Here is a 21,438-nt window from a genome sequence, read left to right as displayed (position 1 = left end):
TCGGTCACGTGCTAGGGGAAAAGTAATAGCGAAGAACGTGCAGAATGTCTTGCCCGTTTTTTTTTTCTTCTCCACACGCATCGTGTATAGGCACGTCTAAAGCTTCAACATGAATCTGGAGGGTAGGTGTGGCATGTGAAGAGAAGCATCATTAGTTAGCCCGGCTCGAGTGGAGATTTCTCCCCTTTCCGCTTCTTCTTCTCCTTCGCCTTCCTCACCTCCTTCGCGTCTTTCCGCCTGCATATTTTCCCTTTCTCCCCACTTCGCTTCTCTACCGACGTAGTGTAGCTAACCCCCAAAGCAGACGTTACGCTGGCGAAGCCAGCTTTGCCTGGGTAACAAGAACAAGCGATGCCAGGCCTCCGCTGAAACGACCGAGAGAACCTTTTCACGCGGCTTCGCGGCCAGAACCCCACCGAGACTGGCAATTACGCGACTAAGAGAATTTTTACTTTGATCGAAGGTCGATCATCCGATGGCTCATTAAATCCTCTTCGCGTCGCTGCGACTTTGACGACGCGACGCGAATCAAATTACGGATTAACGTTGGAAAAATCTGGAGTAGAATGGATAGGCTTTGTATTTATGATTTTGCGAATCATGCCGGGGGATATCGAATATTTGTTTGCTCCCTTTCCCCTTAGTTTTCCTTCGATTTTTGTACTATGGCTTGACTTGTTCGATATTACTATGTAAGCCGCTGAGAGTCCAAACTGAATAGCTTCACTTTTTATAAATTTCCTCAATTTTGTTACGTAATTACACGATCAATATTCAATTCTCAAGAAACAAATCACTCGTTTCGAAAAATTTCACTTTTTATAAATTTCCTCAATTTTATTACGGAAGTACACGATCAATATTCAATTCTCAAGAAACAAATCACTCGTTTCGAAAAATTCGTTCATCTACGAACAATTTCGTAACATCATTTTCTGTCTATTGACTTGAAATCACGTACAAAAACTTCACTTTCCTAACTCTGCGATATATGTAGGGAATAAATTATCTTCGGCTGTCTAATTTGTTACTAAATATGACAATTACTTTAGCGCTACACAAATTATTAACGTGTACATTTCAGTAATTAATCAATTAGGCTGCTATATAGATTTCAACTAGAAAGACGAACGGTATTGAGAATCTTGATCTATCCTGGTTCGACCGACTGTTAAAAATCAGTAACTTTACAGAATGTTAATCTTCGTTAATACTAAAACTACCAAAATAATCAAAACAATCAATGCGAAATTTTTCGTCGACATTTTCTACAAATTTACAAACAATACATTTTTGGACATTAGAATGAGCTTTTGTCAAGTAAATATAGGCAATATAAGTAAAGATTTGTTTCTTTCCCTTGAATTACGTATTCTATCGTGTACCTTATATTTTGATTTCTGTGATGGAAATTTTACTTTTAAGACGTCGATAGATCTAGTGTTGAAGGAACAATCTTTGATACCATTAAATAGCGTTATCGACCAGTGTTCCGATCGCACGAAATAAGGCTTCTAATTGCATCCCGGCCGTTAATGAACCGCCCTGAACTCCGTTCACCGACGCAAGCTCTTTTTCCTATTCACGGACGCACCACTACTATCGGGCTGTCGATCGATCAGCGCCGCTAAACGCGTAATATCGAATCACGTGCGATCGTGCGTGCACAACCAGGGGAAGAGGGTGAGTTTATCGCGGGTTCGTAACCGTGTGATAGCATCGCGATGTTTGCAACGTGAGACACGACGTTTGCACTTTTACTCAATCTCGTGGGAGTAAACTGTAAATTCGCTCAGGCAGCAAGAATAGAAAATTCGAACTATTTATCGCGTTAGTTTGTTTAGCAAATAAAACAGGTTTATTTGGTACATGTGATCAAAGAAAGTTCGAAAATATTAAAAAAAAATTATTCGAGAATTCAACGATAGAACGTATGAAAAGAAGAATGAACGGTTAGGCGATCAGTTTCGACGTGGCTCAATAAAAATTCCGACAGCTATTTCTCCAGGCAATAAAACGCAAACGATCAAGGATTCGTAATCGAGGCGAGGAAAAATTTTTACCGCCGCGGGTTTTCTTTCAGCTGCTGTCCCTTTCACGATGTTTTTCCAACGATAATGATTGACAGAGCGTATAGCGACTGGTACGTCGGTAGGGCGAAATGTTTAAACTGTAGGGAGAAAAATATTCGGCCGATCGGGTTGTTGGCCCGGAGATCGACCTCGGATCTTCCGCTTGCCGGTCGGTTGCTTCCCAATTAAAGCTACCCAGATCGTCGACGAATATTTTCGTCCCAAGCTCTTAGCTCTCAAATGACTGTCGCTTACAAAATCGAAATCGAACGGATCCAGAGCGTCACCAACGAGTAACTTGGAGCCCGGTTTTCTTCGTGACGAGCGAAGAGGGTCAGGAGAATATCCTGCAGCGTTTAGTGTCCCAGTTTTTTTCCACATTGTCCCCGTTTTGTTATTGAAAAAAATTTAATAACCGCGGGTACCCTGACGTCTTCGCTCGGCAAGTTGGAACGAAAAATAAAATAGAAAGGGGAAAGAATGGAGAGCAGTGGGTGAATGGAAATGATTACGAAGGGAAGGCACGGTGTTTCGATCCACCGGGTGTTGAGAAAGCTCACGAGCGTCTAGTTGCTGTCCAATTACGGATTCACGCACTCGAAGGAGATCAAGTTTGAATCGTAGCTTCGATAATCGATCTAGAAGGTTGGATTGGATCGAAGAATGAAATGCACGGCATCTGACGCTCTCCACGAAGGGTAATCGGTTCATAAATATTCAACGGCGCTTGCAAGAAATTTGTAAATATCGCATCGAGCTGCAATAATAAGTTTCCTCTGGCGTGTATCTGCTCGTCGCCTATCCAAAGGCGATAAAAGGGGAAAACTTTTCTGTGCCTCGATGGATCCTTCGATAACACAGCCAAGAGGACGATGCTATTCTTTCGATACTCTTATTAATACCATCCTCGGTTCACGCTAAAACGTCCCTCGGCTCGTGTTAAAACTTTATTAGTCGAGTTAACGGGCAAAGCTTCGAAGGAACGTGCCTCGAGCTTTCAGAAAATGTACGAGGGAAACGTTGAAAGAAAGTGTGTTAACGGACAGGAAATATTGTTCCCTTCCTTCTTTCTCACTTTTTCCGCTGTTTACCCAGCTTTGCTTCAGCTTTGGTAAACGAAGGAAAAATATTCAACGCGCGTGTTATACTCCGTGCCATCCTTGCTCTATCATGCCGTTTGTTAATAAACCATGTCTACAACGTTGTTTATTTTGCAATTACTACGTAAAGTAGCCAAAGTAAAGTCAGCAGCCTCTGAAATACCCTTGCTTTTTCAAAATATTTTTAAACAGTCCCGAAAAAGGAGCTTTCTCAAGTTTAATAAGCTTAAAAGGAGAGAAAGTAGAGCCTGAGAATTTTGTCAGATAAAATTTGCCCGTCGACGATACTCCCCTTGTAACCTCATAAATGTAAATGAGAAGAAAGAAGCGATCCTTGGTGGACCTCTATATGTATCGATTAATTTACATGGTATCATATTATCATATGATAAACATATTTTAGCCGGGTTATGAATTTTCGATCAATTCAGAGAGAACTGTGTGAGTCAAGTCGAAACCGTGTTATCTTATCGGAGGCTACGCAAAACGAATTTTAATGCACTCACCAGTCAGCTGAAGCCTGCCGACGTTGCTGCTGACGACCGTTTCCTGCGTCAAACGATGATGCGTCCTGCACCGATATGTCCGCTCTGCGTCCTCCCGCGTGATATTCAGTATCATAAGCTCGCCACTCGAGAGCATATGGTATTTGCCATCTGTGGAAACAAAAATCGCGTTTCAGTCATAACCATAAGAAGAAACGAAAACTTCACCGAGCACGCACCTATTCGTACCGTTCAAACTGGAATCTTTGACTTTAAATTTGCCAATTGTGATAATTTTGTGGAACTAGAACGTACGTTTGATTACAGTCACTTGGAGAATAAAGCTATTCCGAGCTTAAAATTGTCCCAAATTTCTATTTTCGAATGTAAACCCTAATTCCTAGATTCAAATTTAATTTTCCAAGTTCGAGTTCATGAATCGCGATAATAAATTTATGTGAACAGAAATCACGTTTCGATCATAATTACACGTAAAATGGAAGTTTCTTCGAGTTCGAATCGACTCTAGATTCCAATTTTTTAACTTAGTTCCAAGTATTTTGATTGAAATTTAAATTTTTGAATTGAAGCGCACGAATCGTGACAATGAATTTTGATTTGACTCTCTGCTTTTCCGACGGTTGTTCCTCGAGTTCGTTCAACTTCGAACTCATTCCGACCGTGCAACGACGAAAGTTTGGTCGTCTATCGATCGTCTTACTGCAATTGATGAGTGTATTAATAGATCCGCCTGGTTTATTAACGAACACATTCAAAACTGTGAAGCATACCTGATCGAACTGCTTCATAATTAATGAAGTTTGTCTCGTTAACGGAATCGCTACGCTTCAGGCGAAAACTTGGCGTATCGGCAATGCCAACCCTACGTTGTGTCCGAGAACAGGACGTATAGATACTGTTTTTTCCATAACATAAATTTCAAACGACTGTAATAAACTTAGACTTTAATATTATATATTTTTGGTGTTTCGCGAGAGTAATTTGATCAAAAAGCAAATTCATATTTTTAGAATGTAAGTAAATAAATTACGTTTAAATAAAAATTTCTTGTGTTATTGAAAAATATGACTTCTATTTTGAAATTTCTGCAATGTCGCATATTTAGGTTTAAGTATATACAGTAGAATTCATTTTCTTCAAACTCCATTCGTTGAAACGAAATTCTAATTGATATTCTACCGATAGAATCCATTTATTTGAACGTGAACCTCAATTATGCGAACGAAAATAATAGATAATGGAGAGAACTCCTACTATATGAATTCCAGTAATATGAACTATTTGTCCCCAGACGGGTTCAGATGAATGGAATTCTAGTATCGCATACAAGAATAACTGGAAGTCTAATGTTTCTGTATCATAATTGCATAAAATGTCAGTCACAATAATACTTAATCGGTGACAACTATAAATCATGTAAAACTATAGATCAAAATTCTGTACCGTCTGTTGAGCGTCAAATATAGTAATTTGTCTTTCGAATTGGAATAATTGAATTTGACTAAATTTCTCACATAATTACACATGTATCACGTAAACTGTATAATATACGACAATTTTCTTCAATTTTGTTAAAAGTAAATACCGCAAAAGATAGACGAGCATCGTGTATTATATCCAATCATCGTCGGTTAACAATTGCAAACATGAACAAAGTTCTTGTAATTTATTATACGGCACAAACTATAAATATCAAAATAGTTGGAAAATTATTGTCAAATATCTATTATTAGATATTCTATCGTAGATAATATTCGACTTATATGAAACATAGATAACGTGTTTTCGCATATTATTCATGCACATTTGCATATTTCACGCGCATGAACATCGTATATTCCTTGCATATTGAGCCTGTATAAACAACCATAATCTAATCACGTTATAAGAATCGCAAGATAGAGACATAATCTGCATAAGACAACCCGACCTGCCTCCGGATCAGTTCAATTATATTTAAGGATTCTTGAGATGTTTTCGATATTCACGGAATATTGCTTGAAGAAATCGCTTGTACGTCAAACCCACGATTTTTATCTTCATCCGACTTCATAAAAGGAATAAATACAAATATAAATTCGCAAGAATAACCGGTTGCAAGACGATGATATTCATTCCGAGAGATTTCACCCTACTGCTCGTTCTTATTTATGAACAGACATCATTAGAGGATAGCCAGAGATGTTTCTGGTGTTTACTCACCTCCCATCGTGGACGGGTAGATGTTGAAGGACGGTTCCTGAAGCCAAGACGTAATGGTAACGTGGTCGCGAACGAAACTGGGCACGTTGCATCGCATAAGTACGTTGTTGCCGAGGAAACCGCCGGGACACTGCACTTCCGGATCGTAACGCTGATTCACCACTGAAACACACAAACAACCAGCCGCTCGAAAGCGTGTCTTGAAAGCGCAGGGCCGACAGGGGCGGATTTGTCATTCCTGAAAAGCTCTGAGCCACCTAGACTCTACCATCAAGCAATACCGAATATTCTACTAGCTATTTTAAAATACAATACTTATTATTTTTCTAATGATACTTAATACTTAATATTTGGTATAAAGGATATGTAACATTTTCAGGATTTTAACGACGCCATTACGCTATTGAGTCATTTCACGAGTAACGTCGTGTTTACGTGTAACTATTTATTATTATATATAATATAAATATTTATTCAAGCATTTATCGATAAATAGTATATTAATTGTTGTTTTTGAGAACTATTGATTTTTGGTAATTCTTCGGTTCCTTTCTTGAAATATTGTCGCAATTCCGATCAAGAATATTAACGGGTTACTATCTTCAGACGAGATTTTTTATCTTCAATATTTTGTAGTGACTGCAGCGAAATAAACAAAAGTTCGTTTGTACCCTTTCATTCGATCTAGCTTATTGTTCTCACTCGACTGTGCGAATGAGTATTGGCACGATGAAAGAGAGTTCTCTTTTTTTTTTTTCATATTGATGTCAACTGTAATTCTCCCAATTGCTACCTGTAGGCTCCATATTTTATCTGATGTATCGCACTGATTTTCTTGCAACCAACGACATAGTTTAGAATTCGCTTCGCTTCAACGTTCATTAACGAACTGTTCCCTTTTATCGAAACTGTAGAATGTAGAGCGTTAGTAACCGAACATTGGCAGACCTAATAACACTAAGCCACATTAACCGGACTTCATATGCTTGTACCATTCCGACGTATCCCATAAATTCACGACGTATCAATTAAACGTCGGAAGCTGTGCACGATTTCGTTATTTTATTACAATGGATCCGCGGAAGTGTGTTGGGGGCGGGGAGGAGGATTTCGATAAATTCGTCTTCCAGCCATTGCGTAGCTCGATGTTAACGCGCCAACTCGAAACTCATTTTTCCTACTCGTTAATTCCAGCAAGAATATCCGATCGTTTCTACTAGCAACCGTATTCCGAGGTAGCGAATACGCCGCTTTTAGTACCGTTTTCACCGACGAAGACTAAATTATTTCAACGAATCGATATGAAGCTCGTTCCAGAGTAGCAAATATGCATGCGAGAGATACGTACTACTGTCGCTTCATCTAAGAATGTTGACCTCAAATATGGATGTTCCACGGGCAAACAGCACGGAATTTCTCGCGGAATTCTCGAAACGAACACGCACGCTGGGATATTCTGTTACGCAGTCCGCGTGCTGTTTATTTAATATAATTATGATAACGTCATGTTAACCGGGGAAGTCACTATACATATATATTATTCGTCAGAAGACGTAATACTCTACGACGATCTCTGCATCACGTGGATATATTAATCCATTAAATGCCAACGTTTCGTTAACGCAAAATTTCATTTGCAATTCACTTCGTTCGATTTGCATTATTGACTTTTGATTTTCAGCATCGGTTATGGAAGAGAATTCGAAATTAATATCTTTTTCTCCGTTACTTCGCTGTATATTGTCTGGAACTCTGCAATTTTATTGCAGGTTTCAATGAATATTCCAATCTTTATATTTTTTAATTCACTATTTATATAATTTTATTCCTATTCTTAATTTTCCTAATGCGCCGCTTAAAAATATTTATTATCATAATATTCTATTATTCGAGTACTCAAAAGAAACGACATGCAAATTATCTTCGTCGTATCTTTAAATCTACAAATGTTAAAAACATGAAAAGTCTTCGTCGATCCCCGTTGTAGATTCGAGGCTTTCTAGTAGTACGAATCCGTCGCTGAAGTCTGCGCGCAACATAATTGTCTCAGCGCTAGAAGCTTGCTAAGGACACGGGTGGTAAAGGCGAGAAAAGGGAGAAAGAAAAGCTGTTAAGTGGTGCGGCGAGGGTGCAAGGGAAAATGGAGGGCGCCGCGGCGATACCTCGGAATTAAATCCGGAGAGGCTTTGTGCGACTGCAACTACAAGATGTTGATACCCGTAGCCGCAGAATCAACTTTTACGGCGGATGGTTGAAAGCCGGATAAAAGCGGACAGACTCCAAATGAAGCGGATCTGAACTCTTAATTAAAAAAATCTCGATAACGGCGAGGCCGTCGACGCCAAGCTCTCTATAGGATTGTGGCGTTCTTTCAAAAGGTCATAATGAAAATTGAAGGTAAATAGAAACAAAATAGGTGTAACGCGCCCGCGGACTATTTACGAAGAAAGGGCGTATCACGAGGCCCGTGATAATTACCTAACACAAACGAGACTAACCCTGGCGCACACGTACACCAACTGTGACGAAAATGTATCCCTAAGAAAAGTCCGTTTCCTGTTTTCCCGTTGGAATTTTCCTAGAGGAGGAAGGCAGCACGAAGAACGAAAGAAAATGAAAATAAAAAGAAACGAGTCACACTTCCATGCTTCCATTATAGGAGCGGTAGATCGATCCGCCGGGGAACCACCGCCGAATTGTAGCCTCTTTTTCTTAAGATGGAATACCATCGTTCCTTTCCCCAATATCAAACCCGCATGACGCTGTGTCTTTCTTTCCCCCTTTGCTCTCCACGAGGTCGTTAATCGGCGCAAGAAAAATCTCCGAACCGATAGAAAGCATAGAAACTCGGTGGAAGATTGAGAAGCAGAATTTGAAACCCTTAAAAGGATAGCGGTATCTTATCCAAAATCTCGAGGCTGTCCCAATCCACCCATGAACTAGCGTTCCGCGTAAGTTGATGGTCTCGGCTGAAAGGTTGGCAAGAGAGCAGAGGCCTGAAAGAGGGTGAAGCAAGGACGCAGAACGAAGAGAAACCGATGCTGGAGAAAAAGAGACGCGTTAGAAGGGAATAGCCTGTCGGAGAAAGAGATGGTGGCGAAAGCGGAGGGTGGAATAGGAATAGTAGTAGTAGGCGGTGGGTAAAGGAAAATGTGGTGGTGTGTAGGACCTGGCTGTGCAACCCGTTTCGAGAGTCAGCGGAGCGAGGCACTCAGACTCCAGAATGGGGTAAAAACTCGGTGAGTTCGCCTCTGCTTTCTCCCTCTTTCTCTGCTTCCAGCGCCGGCTTCCAAGCTTGCTACCACCCCGTATCACACGGCTCTCGGTTACGCGGCAACCAAGCCAAGCATAAACTCGGCAGACGTATCGTGGCAGGTAATATTTACAAACCATGAAACCTACGGGAAGAGAGGAACGACCGACTCCAGCCGGCCCCATCCGTCCTACGCTAACTCTGCCTTCTCTGCATCCACCGCGGCACATTCACCTGTCAGAAAGAGAGAGGGTTTGCCTTCTGCCACGAAAACCGCCTTCTTTTTCCACCGAATCGAATTTTCCGCGGAGACGAGCCAAGAGTCTTTTCCTAGACGCACTGCTACGTTGCAATTATGTTTTCGTTATCGTTCGCGTCGTATGGTTCTAAAGAACGGTATAATCGAACGATGGACCAAACGGGGAACGAAAGACTCGACTCGAGAGAAAATCATTCACATTTGATTGGAATACCTACACAAAGAGAGGTTGGTTATAGGACTTCCAGTAAATAGAAACTTAGGTTGTGTAAAATAATTGAGTTCAAAGCTATATAGAGAGCAGGGTGAAAATTTACGATACATGATTCGTAAGAGGGTCAATTATACAAGAGAAATCCAGCACAATCGAGTAGCTATGGAAATATCGTGAGAACTAATGAATAGACTGTATTTGTCGAGATGCAGAAACGAAAGGTGAAACTGGAAAACGTGGGTTCTCTCTGACGAAGTTCAACGCTCGTTTAGCCGGGTCCCCAAAGCGCGCCGTTGTCGAATTAGATCTGCGACGTAACTCGAGCTTGGGACGCGTAATTATTTCCGTATAAAATTTCCGCGAATTTCGTCCGCTCGCCGAATAAAAGGACAGCCTGTGGAACTCGAAAGAAATTCCACCTTTTGCGAATGACACAGAGAGTCACGTTAAATTAAAAATAATCGTTCTTTCCTCGCTTCGTCGCAACGGATGGTGACGAAACAGAAACATGAAAAAAGGCAGCGAAAAGAACGAAAGGTCGTGTGTTTCCAGACGAATTTTACGGAGGAAATTTTTTCTCCTCTACTTGGAGGAGGTGAATTCATTTTCCGATGGAAACAAGCAAGTATTCGACGCACGAAAACACGTAGTGCAGCTACGATAATAAGATTACTTTAAGCGTCTTGTTACGAGCATGTCGAATATGGCACGGAGTATCTTATACGATCTCGAAGAGAGTAGCAAAGCAGAAATTCCGTGGACGTTTTCCGTTTATCAGTGAGGAATGTTCGCGAACCATAAAACGTGTGTATTCTGCTCGTTCCCGTTCTCCAGAAATTCACCGAGAGCAAGTATTACTAAATTAAACATTAAGTCTGTTCACATTTCTTTAATCTTAAAATGTAAATCTCCTTAATTTTTGCAAACAACAAAACTTCCATTCACTGCAAATAATACGTTTGATCATTGATTATTAAATAAATGAAACGTTAAATTATTTATCAATAACGAAATTAAATAATACGTTTGGCCACTGATCATTAATTGAATAAAATGTGAAATTATTGATAAATGATAAAATGCAAATATGTACTATGTTTGGTTATTCATTAGTAATTAAATGAAATGTTATATTATTAACCAAAGATAAAATGTAAAGTATTATATGTTTGATCACTGATTATTAATGAAATAAATTGTTAAATTATTAATTAAAGAGAAAATGTTTAGTACCGTATTATAAAAATGCGAACTTGAAGAAATGTTCTTGAAAGCATCCAAAATTTTTACATTTTATACGAGGAAATTACTTGAACAAATCCATTTACTGATAAAGATGAATAATCTTTTGAACTAAAGTTATTTCACACACGAAATAATCGAAAACATCGTACGTTATTCATTATATCATTATCATTCTATGAAAATACATTGCATTTCAATTAAATTGCAGCGAAAGGCTAAAAGATATACTATATAACCTAATATATTCGACCAACTCAATTTCAATCATATAACACAATATAATCGTCTGTTTCGACACGAGAGACTCGTTTGTTACTATTTGATCGAAACGTTGTCGTCTATCCTTGTTCACGTCTTTAAGGAGCACGTAGAAACTTGCCGGAAGTAATTTCAGCGACATATCCATGCCGATAAACGTAGCGTATCTTAATCAAGCACCGCGTTTAAAGACCGAACAGAATAAAAGCTCGAACGAGTAAACATTACGCGGGGCGAATGCGTGCGGTATTTACGCTAGAGGCGGTCGTCGAGATTTCTCATTACCGCGACGCGGCGGCACCACTGCCATCGTCGCTGCGCCACGAAATTAAAGTAGAGCAACGAAATTTACAAGAAGAATAACTCCCTGTACACATTGTGCCGAGTAAATGGAAGAAAACAGACGTCTTACTGGAATCGGGCCCCCGTCTCGAATGCGTCGCAGTCGAGTTGAAAAGCGCCACGTCGCGGCGTCGCTACGTTGCCGCGGCAAACAATACGGCTGTGGCCCGTTGTTTTTCTACAAACGTCGTTAAACTCACCCCAAGCTTCCTTCATGGCGATATTCTCGCGGCGCATTCCGTGAAAAGCCGATATTAAACGACGTCTTCTCCGAGACTGCAACAAACTTCCAATCTCCGAGGATCCAGTTTTTTATCATCACCGATATTCATTCGGTTTCGCAATTTTTCTTTCTTTTTTTTTTTTTTTTTTTTGGCTTTTCAGCTTTCGTCTCCTTTAGCCCATCGCAAGAAATTATCTTTGTCTCTTCGTGAAACAGGATGGGTATTTTTCTGGTTGTAGGACGTACAACGCAGTCACTTTGTAGCTCCAAACGGTATAAAAGACGCGGAAAGTAATTTTTATATTATTACCGAGGGCCAGGTCAGAGTGTTTCTTACTGGGATGTAATTTCCCCTTTCAAGGACTTTAATTAACTTCTTTGGCTCGTGCCACGGGGATGGCACTTTAAATAGTTCGTTAAAGAAGAATGGGAACAAAAAATACGACAGGTTGAAACCCACGCAAAGGAACGAGCTTGTGTGCGTTAAGTCCGCGAGACGTCCGCTACATTGTGACGATATGGTTTAAACGGCTCGTCTTGTAGCCTCGAAATTATTTCTCGAATAGTATGACTTCATACAGCGGTCGTTCCCGGTGAAACATTGTACCGATGTTAAAGAAGAAAAAAAGAAAAAAAAAAGAAAAACATTCGCGTAAAGAATATCGATCGACCGGTGGATAAAAAATACAGAGAGAACAATGAAAATCGTAGCAATATATTCGAAAGGCGACAATATTTGCTCTTCGTGGAAATACAGAATTCGATGTTGGTTAAACAACCAACGATAGTACGATGGTGATCTATTCGAGACAGTCGTTAAGGGGCAATCATCGAACACGAGCTTCTCTCCTCGATGCCCCTTTATCAACCTAGTTACCCTCATTATTTCACGAAGGATGCGGAAGCGACGGTCGAACGAGCCCCCATAAAATCATTCTCCCAGCGACACGTTCTACGAATGAACGAAACGTACGTGTTTTCGATCACAGATGGGTATAGTTAGAGCATAGTTAGGAAAAGAATACTGGGAAACGGAAACGAAACCTCCATTGTTGTTAGTCGATTCACGATCAAACGGGTATGCGGCGCTGGCTAATCATATCCGTTTTGCTCCGAGGAATACACTTATCTATCGTGTTCGAGGAAAGACTTTTCTCGCCGGGGAAGAACAGAGTCAGCGAAGTTGATCGAGTCGGAAAGGAACCAGCGGATTCGGAGAGGAAAGTCGTGGTGACGCGGAGAGCAGAAGCTGACGTGGCAGAGGTATGAATGTGAAAAGGTGTGGGCTACGTTCACGCGACGATGATTTACGGGCATATTAGGTCGATAAGATATCTTCCGGTTCGTTGACCCGGAGGAAACTCTATTTTTAAGACGGAGACACCTCGTTCTATCTTCCTAACTCCCAACCCTTTCTTCCGCATCGCCCATGGATCTTGTCACGGATTCCGGTTTTTGAGGAACGTCCGATAAAACAGCCGGAGGAAACAACCAGCGACCGTGAATATATTCTCCGTTCGCAAACGAGCGACGGGCTTATCCATAAAACGGAAACGATGCCACCGCGTCGAGGGCGAGTCCCGATAAGACGGGTTTTTATTTTTATAGCTGCGGTTCGTCGGGGGAAATTCGAACAATTCCATCGATCGACGAATATCTCTCGTGGAGTCATTACGCGAAAGAAAGAAATTGGACTTCTTGAACCGAAGGGAAACATCTTTTTTAAATGTCGTCGAATGAGATTCCACCGACAAACTACCCACGATGAATCGTATTCCGCTCATCTCCTAGTGGCAGAGTCACGCCAATTCCGGAATAGAGGGCGCGCAGGTGTATCAAAGCCAGCGACGACGCGAAGCAAATCGCAAACCCGATGGGAATAAATATTTCATAGCGTCGAAGACGTACCATCCTCCGATCGAAAGGATGAATTATTCCGTCTAAGAACGGAACTGCTGTTGGCTGCGTTCGGTTTGCACGGCCACGAGCCCAGGGATGTTTAATGTGAAACGAGCACCGCAAAGAGTCTCGTTGAACGCATGGCAGATTCCTCCCCTAGTTCCACTGCCATCAAACTTTCCTCCCTAAACGAAGTCTCAAGGATGCGCCCTTACCGGAGAAACCACGGCCGAAAAAAGCGGCATGAAGGAAAATGAATATTTCCATGACGACATACTGATACACGATCGATCAAAATAACGAGCGGTTTCATGAAATGGAAATGATCTTCCTTTTCTTCTCGGGGTGGACGTGATGTGACCATCGTAGCAGAAAAATATGGCAAGCACACGATAAATACATTGAAAATAAAAACAACTCGTTAATTGACGAAGTTTCGTGGAAGTCAAAGACATAATAATTGTTACTAAGACAAGCAATATGTTAATATAAATGACAAGCAGATATTTTGAAAATTTCGAAAACAAATAAAGAAACAATTTGGGTAACATTGGATTAATTAACAACGAACTGAATTTTAGAAACGTTTCCTTATAAAAGAAAAAAAAAGAAGAAAATAGGAGATGTGACTTATCATGTTTTAACCCCGCGATCTTTATACGGGAATTGAACAAAAGTCGAGGGTCGTTGAACAAGGATGGCAACAGAGCAACGGAATAGGAAGAGAGATAGAGGAGAAAGCAAGCGGTATACCAGGCAGACAACATAATGCAGATAACGAGCAAGAAGTTTCGCGTGCCTGCTCTGACAGTGACGTCTCTGCTAACGATGGCACCGACGCTGTTGACGGCGGAACACTTATAAATAGCCCAGTGGACGTCCTGTCGGAAGACCTCGGCCTCGAAGCCAGGAAAGTGGATCGTCCCGTTGCCAAGGACGTGTCTGATTCCAGGGATACTCGTTATACTGCCACCGTCTGCTGCCAGCCAGTCGACGGTAGGTGCCGGATTTCCTCTCACTATGCAGTCCACTCTGCCGCCGTTCACGTTCGTGAATTCTACCCGCGATGGCGGTTCCGACACGAAGCTCGGTCCCTGCATCTCGTACGAGGCGTCGCAACCTGCAACAAACGGGACAGGTATCGTCATAATGAGCCGCGGATTCTCTTTGCCTACCCTCCCTTACCCAACCCATCTCCCCTCCTTTCTCTCTACTCCCTGGTTACACCTCCTCCTAGTATACCTTTCATAGGGACTTTTGCGTGGCTTTTTGTTGCCAGACCGACACTTTCCGTTCATATGCGAGTTCCTCGCATTCTGCCGTTTTTGAGAGGATTAGCATAATATTCTATGTGAATTGTAATTAAGTCTACGGACATTTTAGTCGTGTTAAATCGTTTCCCAAGGTAGTAGGGTATTTAGGGAAATGAAAAATCCGTAGAAATATGATATAGGATGGAAATAATAAAAATAGGGAATAGAAAGGGTGCAGTGTTAAAGTATAGCTAAAGTAGATAGTATAGTACAACGTGATATTTCACAGCTGAATAAGGTTACAATTGTATCGTGTCTAGAGGAATTGTCTGGAAGAAAACGCTATTTCCTTTTCTCTTTAACGCTTTGTATTCTACCGACGTTTCTGTAGCGACGTTAATAATGTAAAATTTGCTATTCGATTTTATTTTCATCAAAAGAAATAGAATGGATAAGAAGGTCTATCATATAGATTATAAACAGTAATGTTTTAGCTTGAGAAAGTTTCGCTGCGAAGGTGTGCTATATATTTGTACGTGGATTACATATATAATAAAAATCATGTTGCTTCAATAATTTGTATAAATGAAATATTTGGTTGCCTTCCTAACTATGTATAGTTTCAAAATAGCCCTATGAATAATTCAACGCACGCTTTAGAAAATCAGAAATTATCTGAAACAAAACCGTATTGAAGTCTCGTTAACGACCTTGCTGTATTGCAAATCGAAGAGTTTCGAATGGATTTTATCGAAATGCGATTAGCAATTCGACGATAAATTCGGGACGGTCTGGCAGCGCGATTCATTCAAATACTCTCGCGTGGATCAAAATAAATTTTCCTTACTGTTTCAATCGGCAGTTAGAAGAACATTAATCATGGTCACAGCGCGTGGACACCGGTTGATGAATTTTTTCGCTCGGCTAGCCGAGTTCAAAGTAATTTTCAGAAATGTAGGGAGCGAAACGTAGCAGTGGCGATGAGAGGCAACGCAGGGGCGGCTAAAGGGGAGGGGCTGCACTGTATCGTCGACGGGACATGAACGAAGATAATACGGGTGGCCATAAATCACACATTTAACGCTGAAATTCGGCCGTAATAGCTTCCATAAATGGAGCGCATTGCGTCCCCCGCGAAGCCTGTTAACCATTCATCACCCGAGTTATGTTGATTTAAGTAGGAATGCCGGTCCGCTTGGATGTATTCCGCATTCCGTCCAACATTGCCCATCTGGAAGCTGGCCCAACGAACTACGCTGAATACCCAGAGGAACGTGCATCGAATAGGGTTCGCTTGCTTCGCCATGTGTGGCGTTACATTTTAGTTAATAATGTTCGATGTGCGCGTTTGCTCTTCGATGATTCAAAAAAAGATACATCACTCTCTTTGCACGTTGTATACGCAGAGAGAAATTAAGTCGATCGACAGAAGTTAACACCTCCATGTTATGTATATGTAATATTGTTGTTTAACAAGTTATTAGTTAATTGAATAATACATTTAGTTCATAGTGTCCGATTGATGCGTACCAAATTTTTATAGTCATACGAACGTACTAATCGAGTGTTATCAAATTTAATACACTTGGGCCTAATTAATTAGAACGTAAATGTTTTAACAAACAAATAGAATGGTGTACTCTTCGTAGCTCCTGTATTTTTTTGTGATAAAATTGATGGTAAAAATTAACGCATTGCTTTCGTCGCCTTGATATTGCTAATTTGGCAAAAACAACATTTTTCCTACTGAGGAAAGTATAAAAAATCGTTACTAATATGTGCAGTTTCTTATTCCAATTATACGTTACAATTTCTCTTAATGCGGGTAAAACAAAAATTCAAAGACCATAGATTAAAATAATATAAAATAATAGAAAGATTCAAATAATTAAGAATTATTTCAACAACGTACGAAAAAATCGGCCACGTGAAAGGTTCGCAGAAGATATTCTAATCCACGATCGACGCAAAGATAATGAATATCTCTCCTCTTGAAATTTCTTTCCGTTTAAAATCTCTCCGCGAGAAGTCAGCGTTAATTAACTGCTCCTCGACACGGGAGCTTCAGACGAAGCTTGCGGTCCGCGACACGACAATCCTTATCCGTGAAAGCCACGAGACTTCTCAAACAACGAAGAATTTTCACCGGCCTCGCGAAGCTGTTTTCTCTGCTCGGTTTCTTCTCAAGATGCGTTCGCAAGTGTACGAACTGCGCTATGATCGTGAAAATTGTTCGCGCTATCTTTCCTAACAAAGAGGGAGTTGTATCATATTTCGCGAGAGCCGTATTATTCGTATTAAGAATCACCTCTAGCCATTGTTCTTTCCCATGATTTCTTTAACCTCCGCCGTTCCTTCTTCCTAAGACTTCCCTTTTCCATGTAGACGATAATACCTTATGACCTACATCCCCTTGGAACTCGTGCAACAATTTTTCTCCGAAGAGAAAGAGTAAAGCTCGCCCCGTCATGAGCGTAACTCTATATTTTCCGTCCCGAGAAGTCCATTTCACGTCATAAAGGTAACTTAATTTCCTATAACGTCAGACGCACGTCGACCAAACCCATATTATCCCCCACCCTTCGATGCGTCATCCCTCAGCTTTCCGCCACGCCATCCCATGTGTTCCTCCCCTTTCGTAATTCGACGTTTGATTAAACGTACGCTGGCTGCAACGTTACAATCCGCCAAGCGGTACCATACCATATCATGACACCAAATATCAGGAAACGAATTGAAAAGGAATTCCTGCCTTTTCGCTTCGTTACAAGATACCAAAGTAGCTGATTCTTTATAAAGAGAGGTAAAACAAGAAGAAATCGGCTAGAACGCGGAAAGTTAAATTAGGTGTACAATGGAAACGAGTAGGAATTGTACGAGTGAAGAACCCGATGGAAATTGAAGTTTACGAGAAATTTCCATATTCGCCTTTCTCCGTTTTTTGTTGTTCCATTCTCAAGCTCCGGCCGCGTGCTGTCCGCCGCGGGACTCATAATCCGGATTAACATTGAGAGAATCTAGTATCACGGCTATTCCATTTTCCCTCCCCGGGTTGGATAGAAAATAAAAAGAAAAGAACAATAATAAAGAGAGAAAAATCGGAATAGCCCGCTCTCGTCGAAGTAGTATTTTCAATTTCGAATAATAGCGGATAATCACGCGCTAACAGGTGAAAACAAGCTTTTGATCGAATAAAAAGCGTTTCCTCCGTGCCTATTCACCGTTCCAGCTTTTACCCGAATAAAATAGAAGAACAAAAGGAGTAATAGAGGAGAAAGAGGAGCAGCGGCCGGTCGGAGAGAAAACCAGGGCAAAAAGAGACGGGAATCTTCGTACACACGTTGGCGGTATTATTATGTACATAGAAACTATACATATATGTATATAGAAAGAATTATGCAACAACGGGGAACTCGCATACCGTCGAATTTTCCATCTTCTTTGTATACGACTCTCATGGTTGGTACTCTCTATTCCAGAAAGGAATCGTTTACAGCAAAGAATCAACGAGGTCCTTCCACCAAGTGAACTGGATGTCATGTGAAAGCAAGGTGGGGTCTTTGAAGCGTGGCACGCACGCTTCCGATTTATCTTCGCGGTTGCGTCCAATTAACGGCGCGCCATATCAAAATGTCCGGATCGGCGCGACGAGTAACAACAACAAGAACGACGGAGTAAAGACACGAAGAGAGGGGTAGATGGCTCGTGCACGTGGCCGGCTCGCAAAAGGAAGCGATGTGTTCTCCGATATAATGGCTCGCTCGAGTGTATTTGAGATGCACTGGCTCATCAGAATAACTAAACAATAGACGGCGACGGAAAGAGGAGGATAGAATGAACGAGGAGGAGAAGCGAAACCCCATCCCTTCTGTATGTCCCGTACAACCAGGCCTGCCAGCAGGTACTCGACTACTACCCTCTTCGTGATGTACTCGGTGATACGGCTGCAACAGTAGAGAAAAGGGTTGGGCCCGTTGCAGACGCGCGTCTGTATTACACTCTCAGGCACGTATGTGAATGTTTGTGCGTTCACCACCCCATTGAGTTGTACACGATACGTTGAGTGGCCTAACCTTAGTCAACCCTCAACGTCATCGGGAGGGCTCCTCTGAAGTTGTGCACTTCTGTTTCTTCGCTAGCTGTTCGAGAGACGAGACGTAACCGTCCATCGACCATCTGCGTAATGCTTTGCGTCAACATCTCTCGGAGGCCAGTCACATCCCTTCCATATCCCTCTCCATATCCTCATCCATATACTTCTTCATGTGCTTTTCCATCATCCCTCTACGTTTCTTCGCGATTCTTCTTTAAACATGCCCGAATGACCACTCTATTTCCGAGCTTTTAGGCCCAACCCAAGATTTCGCGCTCGCGGCATGTTATTAATGGCTCGCGATCAAAAGTTTCTCTGCCACCTTACCGGCTACGAATTCTTTTTTTACCCGTTTCTTTTTCGCCATCCTTCGTTTCGCTTTCCGTCTGGTGAACGCTGAAGGAGGGGCGTGGCGAACGCTTGTCAAAGCTACAGCAACCGAATTAAAATTAAACGTTATCCCGACCGCGCTAAAAAATGGATCGCGAGGCTGACGGACGACGATAAAATATGAACGATCATCAGCCGGCGTGACTTGCAGTATTTTGTTCCTCAAATTGGCACTGCGTAAATTTCAGTAATCGCGACGCACCCAACGACGAAAACCGATTTGCCGAAAAATTCGCGTGCTGTGAGTTTTATGGCAGCTCGGCTGGACGATCGTTTTCGACGTAACCAAAAATCGAGCCGAATAAGAACTCAACCGACGAAAATCCCGAAATTCTACCTAATGATAATTGTTTCAAGCATCCGAATAAACGCAGCCGTCTATGACACACTCGTAACTTGTCCCGTGATTTACATGGGCGCAACTTTTTATCTCTGGTGTGCAGCAGCCGACGAGAAATCGCTATAATTTCACGGTTGTTGTCGCGGTGAAATATATCAGGAACAATCAAGTGTATGTTCGTGAAAACGCGCGTATCGTATCGTATCGTGAATGGCGCACTTAAAAAACCGTGTCGGCCGAATGTATTCGCTCGTGATACATGCGGTTATTGTATCGGCCGGTATTGTTCCCGAGCGGTTTATTGTCTAAAAGTATCTCCACTCGAATGCTGGCGACAGGAAAACATCTTAAAAATTCTAACCACTCGGCGAACGAGTCCCCCTAGTCGAACGAACGAGAACGCGGGCTGGCATGCGGACAACGTCGTTGTTGGGATACCTAAGGGAGAGACGACCCGATTAACTTATTAAAATGCGCTCTGGGAGAGGAAGAGATAACCCCCACGACTAATTGCTGATGCTTGCGTTCCAGTGAGCACGCTGTTCATTCACGGTTTACTCGCGCGCGCGCGCGCTCTTGCGACACCCGGAGAAGACCGTTGAATAGAGCAGTCCCCATTCCGGAATCCGCGGCTCATCCGGCGGTTTACAATCCTTTCTTTCAGTCGGCCGATGGAAAACGAGACGGGGATGCCGTCTCTTCGCGGAGGGGAAAAAAAAGGAGGCGCGGACAACATAGAGTAGGGGATGGAGGAAGGCGAAAAGGGAGGGAAAAAGAGAGAAGAGAAGAGAGTGGAATCGGGCACACGTACGTAGCCCACAGGCACAAAGGGTAAAAGGTAGAGACGCGAAGGGAGAAGCGAACGCGGTAAATAGAGAAAAAGAGTGAGAAGGAACGAGATGGAGAGAGAAAGAGACGCGGTTAGAAGACAGACAGACGCGAGGCGGTCTCCCCCTTGCACGTCGCGTCCTCTTGTCCGACAATGCAAACCAACTTTCTCATTTCAATGTATTGTTTCCATTGTTTGGGCGTGCAGGCTGCGAGGGTTGATGCCGGTGGTGCTGCCAGTGTAAGGGGAGAGGTTGGAAATGCGAGATCTCCTTTCTAGCACCGATCGTCATCGCAAAACTTTCTCATCTCTCTCTATCTTTCTCGTTTGCTCTCCTTCTGCCACTCTTGTGCCTCCTGAACGCTCAGCCACCGCTCAAACCTGAGCGCCACCCAACTTGCAATCCTCCTAGGAGTCGCCTCTTCAAAGATTACGAATAATTTCGGGGACGGGCCTGTGCTCCGAGTTACGCTCCGGCTATCACGGTACACCGACCAAAGAGCTCGACGTTGAACCCACCGAGTTGTCTGAGTTCTTCTACCTTGGCATTCTTAACGCGAATACTATCGCTGGGAATATTTAAAATTCTTTGCTTCCTGCGAGGATTTCATCTCGGAGAAGAAATCGCTGAGATCCGTCGTGTATAACCTGCGAGCGAGCACGCCTGGCCTAGGTAAAGCTTCGCTGTTTTACCTATCCGTATTTCCGTGGAATATATCTCGGTGGAGTGGGATTCTTTTAAATTACGAAAATGTTCAAGACTCGAGCACCGATCCTTTCCTATGTAGTTTGTTTTTAACCTCTATGTCTCTTTTGAAATAGAGAGCTCCTATTGTCATCTACGAAATATCTTTTCCGAAGCTAAATTTAAAGGTCTGCTTCCAAAAAATACTTTCGCTGGGTTTAGGTGAAATTTTCCAAGGTTGACCTTAAAGAGATTCCGACACCTCGAAACTAACC

At 42.1% G+C, this 21,438-nt stretch overlaps 1 protein-coding gene across 7 annotated transcripts in view; it reads right to left on the bottom strand.

Annotated features, from left to right (window-relative positions):
* LOC117206521 (Down syndrome cell adhesion molecule-like protein Dscam2) overlaps positions 1–21,438 on the bottom strand; it is a 163,537-nt gene that overhangs the window by 84,013 nt on the left and 58,086 nt on the right. For all 7 annotated transcript variants that reach the window (XM_033445956.1, XM_033445953.1, XM_033445958.1 and 4 more), the window contains exons 2-4: positions 14,373–14,693; positions 5,881–6,042; positions 3,679–3,828 (exon numbers count right to left, since the gene is read on the bottom strand). In XM_033445956.1, the coding sequence (XP_033301847.1) occupies positions 3,679–3,828; positions 5,881–6,042; positions 14,373–14,693 (633 nt within the window). The remainder of the gene's footprint in view (positions 1–3,678; positions 3,829–5,880; positions 6,043–14,372; positions 14,694–21,438) is intronic.

The sequence above is a fragment of the Bombus bifarius genome, unplaced genomic scaffold (assembly GCF_011952205.1).
Source record: "Bombus bifarius isolate JDL3187 unplaced genomic scaffold, Bbif_JDL3187 scf7180000008008, whole genome shotgun sequence".
Classification (NCBI taxonomy): domain Eukaryota; kingdom Metazoa; phylum Arthropoda; class Insecta; order Hymenoptera; family Apidae; genus Bombus; species Bombus bifarius.
The sequence above is the reverse complement of the archived record's forward strand: the minus strand, read 5'-3'. Positions and strand labels throughout refer to the sequence as shown.